This window comes from Hemibagrus wyckioides, linkage group LG07 (assembly GCF_019097595.1).
Source record: "Hemibagrus wyckioides isolate EC202008001 linkage group LG07, SWU_Hwy_1.0, whole genome shotgun sequence".
Taxonomy (NCBI): domain Eukaryota; kingdom Metazoa; phylum Chordata; class Actinopteri; order Siluriformes; family Bagridae; genus Hemibagrus; species Hemibagrus wyckioides.
The window spans coordinates 12,967,593-12,979,902 of record NC_080716.1 but is presented as its reverse complement, the minus strand read 5'-3'; the positions used below and the strand labels follow the sequence as shown (position 1 = coordinate 12,979,902).

General features: G+C 36.9%; 1 protein-coding gene and 1 long non-coding RNA gene across 2 annotated transcripts; both read right to left on the bottom strand.

The window, feature by feature from the left end:
- Positions 1-368: 368 nt before the first annotated feature.
- cd68 (CD68 molecule) lies at positions 369-6,136 on the bottom strand. The gene is made up of 6 exons (XM_058395611.1): positions 5,875-6,136; positions 4,408-4,844; positions 4,082-4,198; positions 3,292-3,361; positions 2,171-2,341; positions 369-1,462 (listed from the first exon to the last, which is right to left on the bottom strand). Exons 1-6 carry the CDS (start codon positions 5,924-5,926, stop codon positions 1,323-1,325), a joined length of 987 nt encoding a protein of 328 aa, XP_058251594.1. The 5' UTR covers positions 5,927-6,136; the 3' UTR covers positions 369-1,322.
- Positions 6,137-9,525: 3,389 nt separating this feature from the next.
- LOC131355755 (uncharacterized) lies at positions 9,526-11,647 on the bottom strand. Its single transcript, XR_009204912.1, has 3 exons — positions 11,482-11,647; positions 10,346-10,440; positions 9,526-9,650 (listed from the first exon to the last, which is right to left on the bottom strand). It is a non-coding gene; the product is annotated as an uncharacterized LOC131355755 (long non-coding RNA).
- Positions 11,648-12,310: the final 663 nt, after the last annotated feature.

Below are 12,310 nucleotides of genomic sequence, written 5' to 3'. Positions count from 1 at the left end.
AAACACATCTTGTAAATGAATAATGTAAGGGCACCTATGTTTTCTTTTTTTTTTTTTGCATTATCTGGTTTTGCAGTTGGTTTATGCCAAATGCCATAAATGTAAATTTAGTAAAGTGTCTATCACTGATGGGGTATAAGGGCAATGGTAATTGCGAAACACTTATGATGGAAGATTTGAAAAAAGGTACCAGGTATTGTGAGGAAATTGATTAGCATACTCTAATAGCTTTCTGTGGTGTAATTCTTTTGTAAAATTTTATAATTGGAATTTTAATAAAAAATCATATTAGGTCAAAGGACAATATTAAGGCTATTTACAAAGGCTATGCGGATCAGTTCTTTCAAAACAATCACACCTACACAGAGTTTAGGAAATATTCTCTTTTATACATATTAAGCTGTAGCCTTACATAAAACACAGATGCAAACACTGAGGAAAATTTCAACAGGACAATCATTCATACAATTCATACTAGCACAATATCTCAAGCTAATTTTGAATGTAATAAAAAGAACTAGAAATCATTGTCTATCTATATTTAATATTTTAAAAAATAAGGTCCTGTCAGTTTTGCGCCAATATTTTCAAAACCTCTCTGTCCAACCTAATTTTTTAAATTAATTTTATTATATCATAAATGCCTAATCATTATTCTCAAAATGCTCTTGATCAAAACAGCAAACATTTTTTGCAATATACAAACAAACAAAAATCTTCCCTTATATCCTTAAATTCAGTTAAAATGGTTCAGAGACCTGTCAGAAGAGAGAAGTCATTTAAAAATGGCGGAAAGTAAAACTTGGAGTTTTTCTAAATAAATTAGACTACTCATTGAAAATTCTTCTAGTTAATGAGGTTACTTGAATGTCCAAACCTCATAGAGTGAGCCATTAAACTAGAATGAATTTAATTAGGGCAAGGGGAAAGATTTAATCTAAAACACTGTTGTAAATTTTGGGGATTAAAGTCTAAAATATTTTAATAGAGTGGCATTTTGACCAAACAGCTCGACATTGATCTGATTTAAGACACTTGAGCACAGCGAAGAAAGCACAGACAGTTTGCACTCACATTCCACGACTGACAAAATAATGCTGTGATCGCAGAGTGGAAAACGAAACGAATCTTTGTTGTATTTTTTAAATTGGATTTATAATATATATTTCTAATCTGAGAAATTCTGTCATGACTTTTTTATGGAGCAAACCTCGACAATACAACCCCAAATGAAAGGTGTGCTTCATAAAATCACCTGTGTATCAAGCTAGATTTATCTTGCACATGATGATATTAGTGATATTAGGATGCCTTTTTATGGATCAGAGAGTCTGGTAACCATCTGTTCTCTTTCTTCTACTGATGAGATAAGCCACGACTACGATGATGATGAGGATGAGCAGCACCACACCTACACCAATAGCTACTCGGTAGTCCGGCTGGTCAGCTTTGCACAGGTCGACTACAGTAACAAACAAACAGATGCCTGGTTACTCAAATCCAAGTACAAAACAAAAAAAACCCCTCTGAAAACAAGCATGCAAACTGTTACAACTTGGTTATTTGAGTTAGAAATGTTAGAAACTAAAGTTAGAAACTAAAGGCACAACATGGAAAACAACATGAGCTTGGATGCTTTAAACTGGTGTTTTTTTAAAGGCAGATAATTACCCCAAAAATACAAATCGGGCATTACAAATATGAAATATTTTGGCGAACAAAGGTTACAAGAAACTGGTTTTCTTATTAACATTGACTTAGTCAGTAAAGAATTACTGTAGTTGAAGGCAAGGAGGTGAATAAAACTGAAGAATGCATAACATTTTGTGGAACATATCGAGAATATACTATAGTATATTAGCTTGGAATATATTCACAGGTTGAAATGCAATATATATTTTGTATATAGTTAATCAATTTATCTAATCCATAAACAACATACCTACCCAAATACTCAGAATTATAACAGTGTGAAAAGCACAAAGGCATCCTTGGAAGATTTACTACACACTGCTGGACTCAAGTCTTGACCAAAATCATTTTTCCAGACCAAATTGTGCAAGGACAAAAGAGCCATTTCCCATAGTGTACACAGACTTTCTTTAACTGCATATCCAGTATATACAGTATTCATTCAAGGTGATGACAAACATGATGAAATGCTACTTACGGGGACCAAACTGGTTGTTGGTTAAGTTGAAGGCCTGCATTCTCTCGTGATTGAACTCCAGAGAGGTGTCATTACCCAGTAAGACTAACTCTGACTTGCAGGAATAGGAGTGACCTATTTTCATGCTGAACAGTTGCACCTTGTTGCTCTTCCTATCCAATTGTGACCATACTGAGGGGGAGAAAAAGAACATCGATATAACTAAAGCCAGATCACTAAAGTATACATCAGGTTGAAGCATGTCAGTGAGATTTTTTGGATGCTTGTTTTTTGTAATTTTTCAGCCACGGTAAATAAATTGCAATTTGCAAAGACTTTTTTTTTTTGAACAATGCAAAACTATACATACTTGATTTCATATACTTTTTCTTTTACCCCCCCAAGCTGTTTTTATAGCACTGTGTCTTTAAAATGCATGTTGTTTTGTTACTGAAATTATGACACTGTGACTTGACTCCGCAGCTTTGTGTGGGCAAACTGGTTAAACAACATAGCCCTTATCATTCAGACATCACTTGTTCAATTCTTCATACATTAAGGTAAAATGCAAAACAACTACCCTAGAATATATTGCAACATTTTTATTACGATACACAGTACACATCAATTCACACTTTTAAATCTGTATTGATAAAATGCCATATTATTTTTAAAATGCTACTGCTCCAAGCACACAAATGTGTTGCTTGACAAACTCAAATGTTAATTCAACAACATGCATCAAGTTACACATTAACTGGACATACAAGACAATGAAGTTCAGTGAGACAGGTCCAATAAATTGGCTTGTATACAGTGCACTGATTGTTTGCTCTGCTTATCGTTTTTTTGGAAGCAAAGTTCATGTATTTGAAGAAAGCAAGCTTTCTATTTGGTATCATTTAACCAGAACACATGGTGGTAAACACAAAAATCATACCACAACATGCAACACACATGAGGAAACACCCTGTATACTGTGGTAAATACATATGGATGAAAGAATAAAGTACTGTTTTGAGGTGAACTGTCCAAAATGTGGTTTAATACATTTTCTTCTATCACACAAGGAACCATGCAAAATGTACAAAGCTGATCATCAGCTGCATGATCATTGACAATGGAAAGAGTGTTCCACCTACCTCCTGGCTTGAAGGCATAGGTCAGGTTAACAGCCACAGCACTGACAAAGACTGCATCTGAGGTGTCATTCTTAAAAAAAAAAAAAAAAAAAGGAGCAATATGCAAGTGAGAACAATCAAGCAGACCCCCAGAAATACACGCTTGCACAAACACACCCTAAGAGTTATATGAATCAGATGATGATTCACACCAGAAAAGTGCTTCATACTGCATGTGACTCTGCCTTGTTCATCTGAGACATCACGCCTCCATAAGGCAAACTATATGGTTATGCTTTACCAGCAGAGTTTGACGGTAGAACTATCTGAAGAAGAAATATTTTGCGCAATATTACTGAAAACAAATATACAATCTTAATATCATAGCATTAATCTAACTCCAGACTCTCATCAGGATTTAGCAGTATCTGAAGCACAGTGGTGTAAGCCACCTGCCCTGTATATTCATCAGGTGGTTTCTGAGTGGTTACTAGACTGCCTAAGGTAGCAAATGAATAAATAGCACTGTGTCAACCTACTTCCTCTTCCAGTTTAACTTCCTTTTTATACCGCCATACGAATCAACAACTAATCTACACTCTCACGGGCCAACATGCACATTGTGTTCTGACTTTACATTCTTTTGCATTCAACAGATTCATTTTTATTTTATGCTTATTGAGAAAACTGGCAACTATACAACTGTTAACAACAGAGTTACTTTGTGAAGAAAACTTATCACACAGCTGAATACAATACACCACTGTCAGCTTACATATTTTTAAATATGACAAATTACTGTTTGACACACCTTGGTGAAGTCCATAGAGATGTATCCTTCTTTTAAAGTAATTCTGAGACTGGCAGTATTGCCTTCACACTTGCCAGTACTGGGAACATCTCCTGGAACAATATATTCACCTTCCATCTGCAAAATAGATTAATCAATGGGTTTATTAAAAAATAAATGAATAAATAAATAAATAAAATGTTACTAGCCATTAAACATACTGAGGCAAAATTTATAGCATGTTGTTATTGGTGGAGCACTGATATTTAAGAGCATAACAAAAAAATCACAAAAAGCAATTAGTGACACATAAAATTGATCATCACCAATGCAGACAATTTCCTTACATGTTGTTTACTGTTGTTGACGTGAACCTTTATTGATGCCTGGACCATAACGCACAGCTTGTTTCCAACCTTCACAGTGTAGTTGCCCACTGTGACATTGGTTGTTCCCGTTGGTTCAGGTTTTGGGGTGGGTTTTGTAGTAGTATTAGGGGTGGTTGCGTTTGCAGTCGTAGTATTGTGGGTTGTTGGAGCGACAGTTGTCATATTGGCGGTTGTAGAATTTTGAGGAGATGGAGCAGTAGTAGTTACGTTGGTGGTTGTAGTATGGTGGGTAGTTGTGGCAACAGTTGTTGTGTTGGCGATTGTAGTATTTTGTGGAGTTTGGGCAGTAGTTGTCGTCGCTGTAGAGGAGGTGGTGGAATCTGGAAATGGAACAGGAGGTAGCATGCTGGCAGGCGCATTGCGGAATCCAGCATCTTCCTCGGCTAAAGTGAGAGCTGAGAAAAGTGAAAATGAGTGAGCGAAGGCTTTCTTTGTGTGTACGTACAGTGAAAACGCAAAAATAAAACACCTCCACCTTTAACAGAGACACATGCACCAGCACAGGATGAGGCCCTTAAACAGTCACGAGCCACTTTTCGCCTAGTTAATGAAGTGATGCACATGGTTCTTGATATTATTTGGTGGTTTATGTATTTCATTCACATTATCTGTGTGTATAAATCTATAAATAAAAACACAGCTCGACTATATCTGCTAATAACCTGGTCCTGTAGCTTTTCATGTCGAAACTGAATCACGTGAGAAAGTAGCACATGACCGACGGAAACTTTCATGATAGACACTTCGGTGCCTGAACACATTTGCTAATATTTTTCATGTCATTTTTAGTGACAGACAGACAGACAGACAGACAGACAGACAGACAGACAGACAGACAGACAGACAGACAGACAGACAGACAGACAGATAGATAGATAGATAGATAGATAGATAGATAGATAGATAGATAGATAATGTGGTCTCCAAACAGTTTGTAAGGAAACCAGAATGGTGGGGAAAAACCATGTCACAGTTTATGGCTGTTATAAAATTCACTGTCTTTCTGCACTGAACCGTTTAATATGAAAACAAACACGGCGGCTTCCTTCCTTCCTTTCTGTCTTTCCTTCTGAAGTTGTAGTTAAAATTAATCAAAGAAAAGAAAAGTAGCTTTGAACACATTTTATTACATTTAATGCTCAAACGTATTGTTAAATCTAAGGTGCCGAAGAGGTATTTTAATCTAAAACATGACAGATTTTCCGGTCATAATCCATGTTAGGACACATTAACGTGTACACCTTCACCTCTGCCTTTTCTTTTTCACGCGCGTGAACGTTCCAGTGAATGTGTCTTTCAACGCCTTTTTGTAAAAGTTTAACAGATGAAAACAAGTAAAAGCTATACATTTTTTTTCAAAGCAAGATTTTGTGGAAAAGATCAAGATCACTGATGTCCTTGAAGATACTGAAGATAATTATGTACCTGTTACCAGCACCAAGACAGCCACTATCAAGCGCGCAGATCCGTGTCTCATTTTTACACTTGAGTTTCTTCAGTAAAGTGCTACTGTGTGTCCCGCAACTCCTAGTTTTATTTCACAGAGCAGAGAGAAAAAAAAATGTCGATGCAGTAGTCGAACCTCTTGTGTCCTCTGCTAAACCGTCAGAAACGAAACTAGAAGAAGTAAGGAAGTAAGATCACGTTATCTCCCCGGAATTGCACAAGCCGAGTTCAACCCACGGCGTTGTGGCGCGATGACAAACTTACTGTCCTCCAAACCATTCTGTGGAAAATGAAAGTCGCTAGTTCATCTACAAGATCAGTACTTAGACCCATGACATACATTTTAATGACTTTGTTTTAGAAATTACATTTACTCATTTGGCTGACTTAACCTTCATTAGAGTCTTGGTTCAAATTAAGACAAACCATTAAAACTACTACTGTATGTGTTATTTATGCCTGTTTGTTAAATCTACACCTCGTGTCTCTATACAGTTAATCTGGTCCACATCTGAGTTTTTCCTGACCTGTTTGGACCTGCCCAAACACGCCAAACTGAGGCGAAAACATCACATGGGTTTGAAATAACTGAACCATGTTCTTAAAGCTGCTGTAAGCAACCTTAGCTGTTCATGAAAACTTCCCACTTTAATCCTTTCCTCCACTGAAGGCAAAAGTGTTCCCTACAAATATAGTACCCTATGCAAAAATCAAAGCTATTTACTGAGATTTGTGTGTGTATGTATGATAATATATACCGTGGGGGCGGTGGTAGCTGACTGAAAAATCGGGGTTCCCAGCACTGCCGAGCTGCCACCATTGGGCCCTTGAGCAAGGCCCACAACCCACTCTGCTCCAGGGGCGCCATATTATGGCTGACCCTGCACTCTGACCCCAACCCTCCAAGGATGGGATATGCGAAGAAAGAATTTCACTGTGTAGTAATGTATAGGTTTCAAATAAAGACAACTTAACAATATAACATAGTTTTATAGTTTAGTGAAATAAATGATTATTGATTCATGATTATTATAATTGATCATACCCTTTGTCCTGGCCCTGGGGTCTGACCCCAACTTCCTGACAAGCTGGTATATGTGAAGAAAGAATTTTACTTTACTGTAAAGAAAATCTTCTACTTAGCATTGCCTTCTGATTGATTTTCAGATTTTTTTTGGGGGGAGCTAGCTTCACAAATACCTAACATAGCTAAAGATAACAGACAGGTCTGGCTAAAGTACAACAGAATAGCTAAGGTACATGTTAAATCAGAGTGTAAAAAAATAATTTTACACACACACACACACACTCTTTTTTTTCTTGTTTGTAGTGTAAGCTGGTGGTGGAAAGAGCAGATCTCGATGATTTGGTTGCACAACAGCCCTTTTTTCCATTGCTTCCATTAGACAAATTTATAACATTACTGTCAGTAGGATTTGGTCTAATTTGATAAAGCTAGCTCTTGGCTTCTAGTTAATTTGTCTCACTTGTTTTAGTTGTTGATTATAGAGCCCTCAGAGTAACTAAAATATGAATACTTTTGTGATTTATTTCAAATGTCCTTTAAAAACAAGTTTATAATTTTCATCTATTGTGTCAGAAATTTGCCATTTAAATCTCAAATAAAGTCATTATAGGCTACTGATCTTCATATTGTGAAGCATAAAGCACACTAAAGTAATATAAAGCATACTAAAGTAAAGCAAATATACCATGCATGACATATATATACATTTAATACTAATTATACTTGAAAAACAAAAACAAAACAACAACAGAATGTATAGGAATTGATTTGTATTGTGGTAAAGCTGAAACAGACAGGAGGAAGTTGTTCTAGTGACGACTCTCTTTCATGATGTTCATGTGACAAGAAACAGGAAAGCCTAGTCGCAAAATGTGCATAGTAATAGCCACCAGAACCAAAAACACAAATCAGGTGACACGATCATGTAAGCATGACTATGAAACTTATACCCAAATGTCTTAACACCAAACTAAAATCTACTAAATACATCTTATGTAAAATAAGTTGTCTTTTTCCACAATCCAAAGACATTTTGAATTCAAAATAACTCACAATAAATCTGAGCACAGTACTACAATACAGCCACTCTATATAGCTGAGATCTGTAGTTTTGTTATAACCTCAGGGCCTTGTGACTCATAAAGGAACAAAAGATGACAGATCCCATTGCTGACGAGTATTCTTTCTTCCATTGCTCAGCGTTACTTCCTCAAGCTTCATGAATCAGCCATATAGTGTATGTGTCTCTCAGTCCTCCTCTTCCTCACTGCTGCTGGACTCCCCGAACAGTTGGTCATGGCCCACAATTTTATCTGTTGTGGTGACCCCCTGTTTGCTAAGAGTCATGCAGATAAGGGTGGAAATGTCACTGAAACCCAGGAGAACAGTGCACCTCTCATCACCCATAACAGATACACACTGAATTCTCGAGTCAGGAGTGAAGACAGACAAAACTGTCCCAGCTTCAAGGTCCCACACACTCAACTCATCTGTAAGAAGACTGAAAGTTAATCAGTTTGCTGATGTCATCTATTTAGTACAGATAAACTACATGGCCAAAAGTAGGTGAAGACCTGACCATCACACCCATATGTGACCACAGAGTTGGAGTTACAATTGTAAAGGTTGTCTCTCTATGCTGTAATATGAAGAATTCCTGTCACATGGAATTAAGAGGCCGAAATATGCCCCACCAGTACAATTTCCAGCACAAAGCAAGCTCCATGAAGACATGGTTTGCCAAGGTTGGTCTAGAAGATCTTGAGTGGCCTGCACAGAGCTCAGGCCTCAAAACAGTTAAACATATTTGAGACAAACACTAACTGCATGCCACGCCTTCTCATTTCAGTATCATTTCCTGACCTCGCTAATGCTCTTGTGGCTGACTGGGAAAATTTTTCTACAGCTGCATTCCAAAATCTACAGGAAAGCACTAACAAAAGAGTGAAGGCTGTAGCAGAAACTGGGATCTTTTGAACTGGGATCTTTAACAAATATGAAGGGATGCGGGTCCACAAACCATTGGCCATGTAACAAGTGCATGGAACATAACATTATGTTCTGTTAAGTGCAGTAATGGAAGTTTCCTGGTTTCAGGCCAGGTCTTTTGATTTTACAGCAATACAATTTAAAATTTCATTTCACGTTATTAGCAGTAATTTATGGAAAATGTCTTACATAACATCATACCGTGTCTGTAAATCCTGACAGATCTTTGTGTTTGTAATGGCTACAATGTGATAGAGGCTGAAATCACATTTTGGTTTAATCACAACTACAAGGAATGTTTAAGCCATACTTTGTCTTGTTACCCTTCTATTATAAAAGCAGCATTTTTTTTAATTATTGATTAGATGGTAGCAAGTTAAAAGGTACTTTAAAAACCTTAGATAAAATCCCAAGGTAAAGTATATTAACATTAACCATGTTTTATTAAATAATAAATAAATAACTTTATGGCTCTTAAATAATTCTAGGGTAGATAAACATCTGTGTTAAACTTCAAAGACAATTTTATGTGCAAGCTTGTAGTGTTATTCGAGATAAAACACTTAGAGACTGCTCCAAAGGCCACTGTAACACAGGTTAGTGCTTGATATTACCTGCTAGCAAAATGGCTTTGGTTCCTCCGTTTGTGATGTAAAGCTTGCTGGACACACTCAGCTTCAGGCTCCGATATCCCAAGATGGTCTTGTGCTTTCTCCTAAAAGGCTCCCACACTTTTAATCTATGAAACAAATGAAATTGAATACTTAAACCAAACCTACACTACGACTCTGTAGGCAGATAACAGCTGTGCATTCACCTTCTAACATTTCCACATGTTGTTATTACAACTTGGAAATGGACTTAACCCATCATAGTGAAATGGTGGGTTATTCTGATTGTAAAGTATGTATAAGTATTTACCCCGACTCCTGTGAAACTCCTAAATTAGTTCTGGTGCAACTAGTCGCCATCACATATTTAGTTGACTAGCATCTATCTACATTTACTACATTTAGATCATGTGATCTCAATATTCTCTAGAAGGCCCCAACTCTAATAGACACTTTCACTGTTTGTCTAGTATGTTCTCTAATTAACTTTGGGGCCTTCCAGGAACTGGTCTGTATATACTGAGGAGAATACTTATGCAAGGTATCATAAATCAGCTGGAAACCAGGTCTTGGTGTTGGCAAGTATAGTGTACAGTTGATAAATATTTATCTTTAAATATTTATATTTGTGGCATTGAACACACTTATGCTGATGATGTAACTGTAAACTAGCATGAAAATGTTTTGGTAGAGACTACAAAACACTTTTCTAAGTCATTATGTATAAGGACATGTGCTAAACGGTGTGAATGCATGTGCAGATGTCTTATGCAGTCTGTTTAAATGGAAATGAACCCCATAAGAAACTTTAGCTACCACATACTTATTAGACACTGCAATGCCAAAGGCAATTCTGCTGGCATCGTCTGTAATGGCCACACAACAAATCCCAGGTTCGTTTTTCAGTCTCTTTTGCACCTGGATGAACAAAAAATTCAATCAGAAAATGATTTTTAATATTAAGAGGTTACTTTTTATGTTGTTTTTTAATTGCATAGTTCTACTTGCTGATTCCATGTAACTTATCACACTGCATTATTTCTTTACAAAAGTTTATGGATTATCACTGATATATAATGTACACTGATCAGGCATAACATTATGAGCAGTGACAGGTGAAATGAATAACACTGATTATCTCCTCATCATGGCACCTGTTAGTGGGTGGGATATATTAGGCAGCAAGTGAATATTTTGTCCTCAAAGTTTGTGTTAGAAGCAGGAAAAATTGGCAAAATAAGGATTTGAGCGAGTTTGACAAGGGCCAAATTGTGATGGCTATACGACTGGATCAGAGCATCTCCAAAACTGCAGCTCTTGTGGGGTGGTCCCAGTCTGCAGTGGTCAGTATCTATCAAAAGTGGTCCAAGGAAGGAACAGTGGTGAAGCGGCGACAGGGTCATGGACGGCCGAGTCTCATTGATGTACGTGGGGAATGAAGGCTGGCCGGTGTGATCTGATCCAACAGACGAGATAGTGTTGCTCAAATTACTGAAGAAGTTAATGCTGGTTCTGATAGAAAGGTGTCAGAATACACAGTGCATGACGGGTCAGGACTGATCTGGCAGCAGAAGGGTGACCAAGATCATTTTAGGCAGGTGGTCATAAAGTTATGCCTGGTTAGTGTATAAAATAGGACAGTATGCACTAGAATATGGAGATAATCAGCAACTGGGTTTTTTTAGTTATTATTTTCTAATTACTTCAATTCCTAATATTAAATTTTTCTTATACCACAGAAATTTGCCTTTTTTATTATTAATTAAAGGGTCAGTGTTAGGATTCTATAGTACTATAGTATAATAACTATTCATATGAACAATAAAAACACGTATTGGACCAACTTTTTTAGTGCCTTACAATTCCAGAAACACCTTCATAAGGAACTAGTAAAGTATAATTATGGCCTATTTTGAAAATTGGTAGACATTATTTGAAAAGTTACAGAGTCCAACATACCCTGCCATTCTGTGTATCCCAGAGAGTAAGATAAGGAGATCGCTGGGCTTCACTATAGTTAGAAATGATTAAATGTTTTCCTGAGTATGTGAGCGCTGCAGTACGGAGATCCAGAAGGGACCAACAATCTTCCAGTGTATGCAGGTGCTCCTGAGAGACGACACTGAACACATTCAGGTGGTGGGCAAAGTAGGAACATATTACCACCTGAACAAGAGAAAGAATGGAAGTGGAAATAAACAGAGTTCCATAAGTGTGTGATTAAGGAGAGGTGCACAGGGCTATATGTTTACAAAATATGGTTTAATAAAAATCAGTAGTTTCCGACAGAGTGTTCGCTTCTAACTTTACCTTTTCATCTCCACTGAGGAGGTACTGGTCTATGGAGTTGTATTTCTCCCTCTCTAAACATTCCTGCACATTTTTCTCTCTCTGTAGCTCACTTTCCTGTCTCCTCTTTCTAGCAGTCTTGCTCTCTGTGCGCCGGTCCCACGGCATCACCAGCTCTATAGAAGCACACAACAGACTATATAGCTGTTTTTGAAGAACTTAAGTAATAATGAATAATAATTTTCAATAAACAGATTTTACCAGAAGCATCAGTCATCACTCAAAACTTGATGCTAAGTAGCATGCATCAAATCTTAATAGTATGCTTTGTAAGTATAAGGTATCTGAATGAAATTCATTTTATTGAGTAAATAGGATTACTGCATTCGCAATCAGTGAATATGTTGTCATTCTAGGCATAATTAAAGTCAGAGGTATAACGCAAGCATGATGGTGGCATTTCAATTTCAATTTCATTTCATTTAACATGGAGATTACC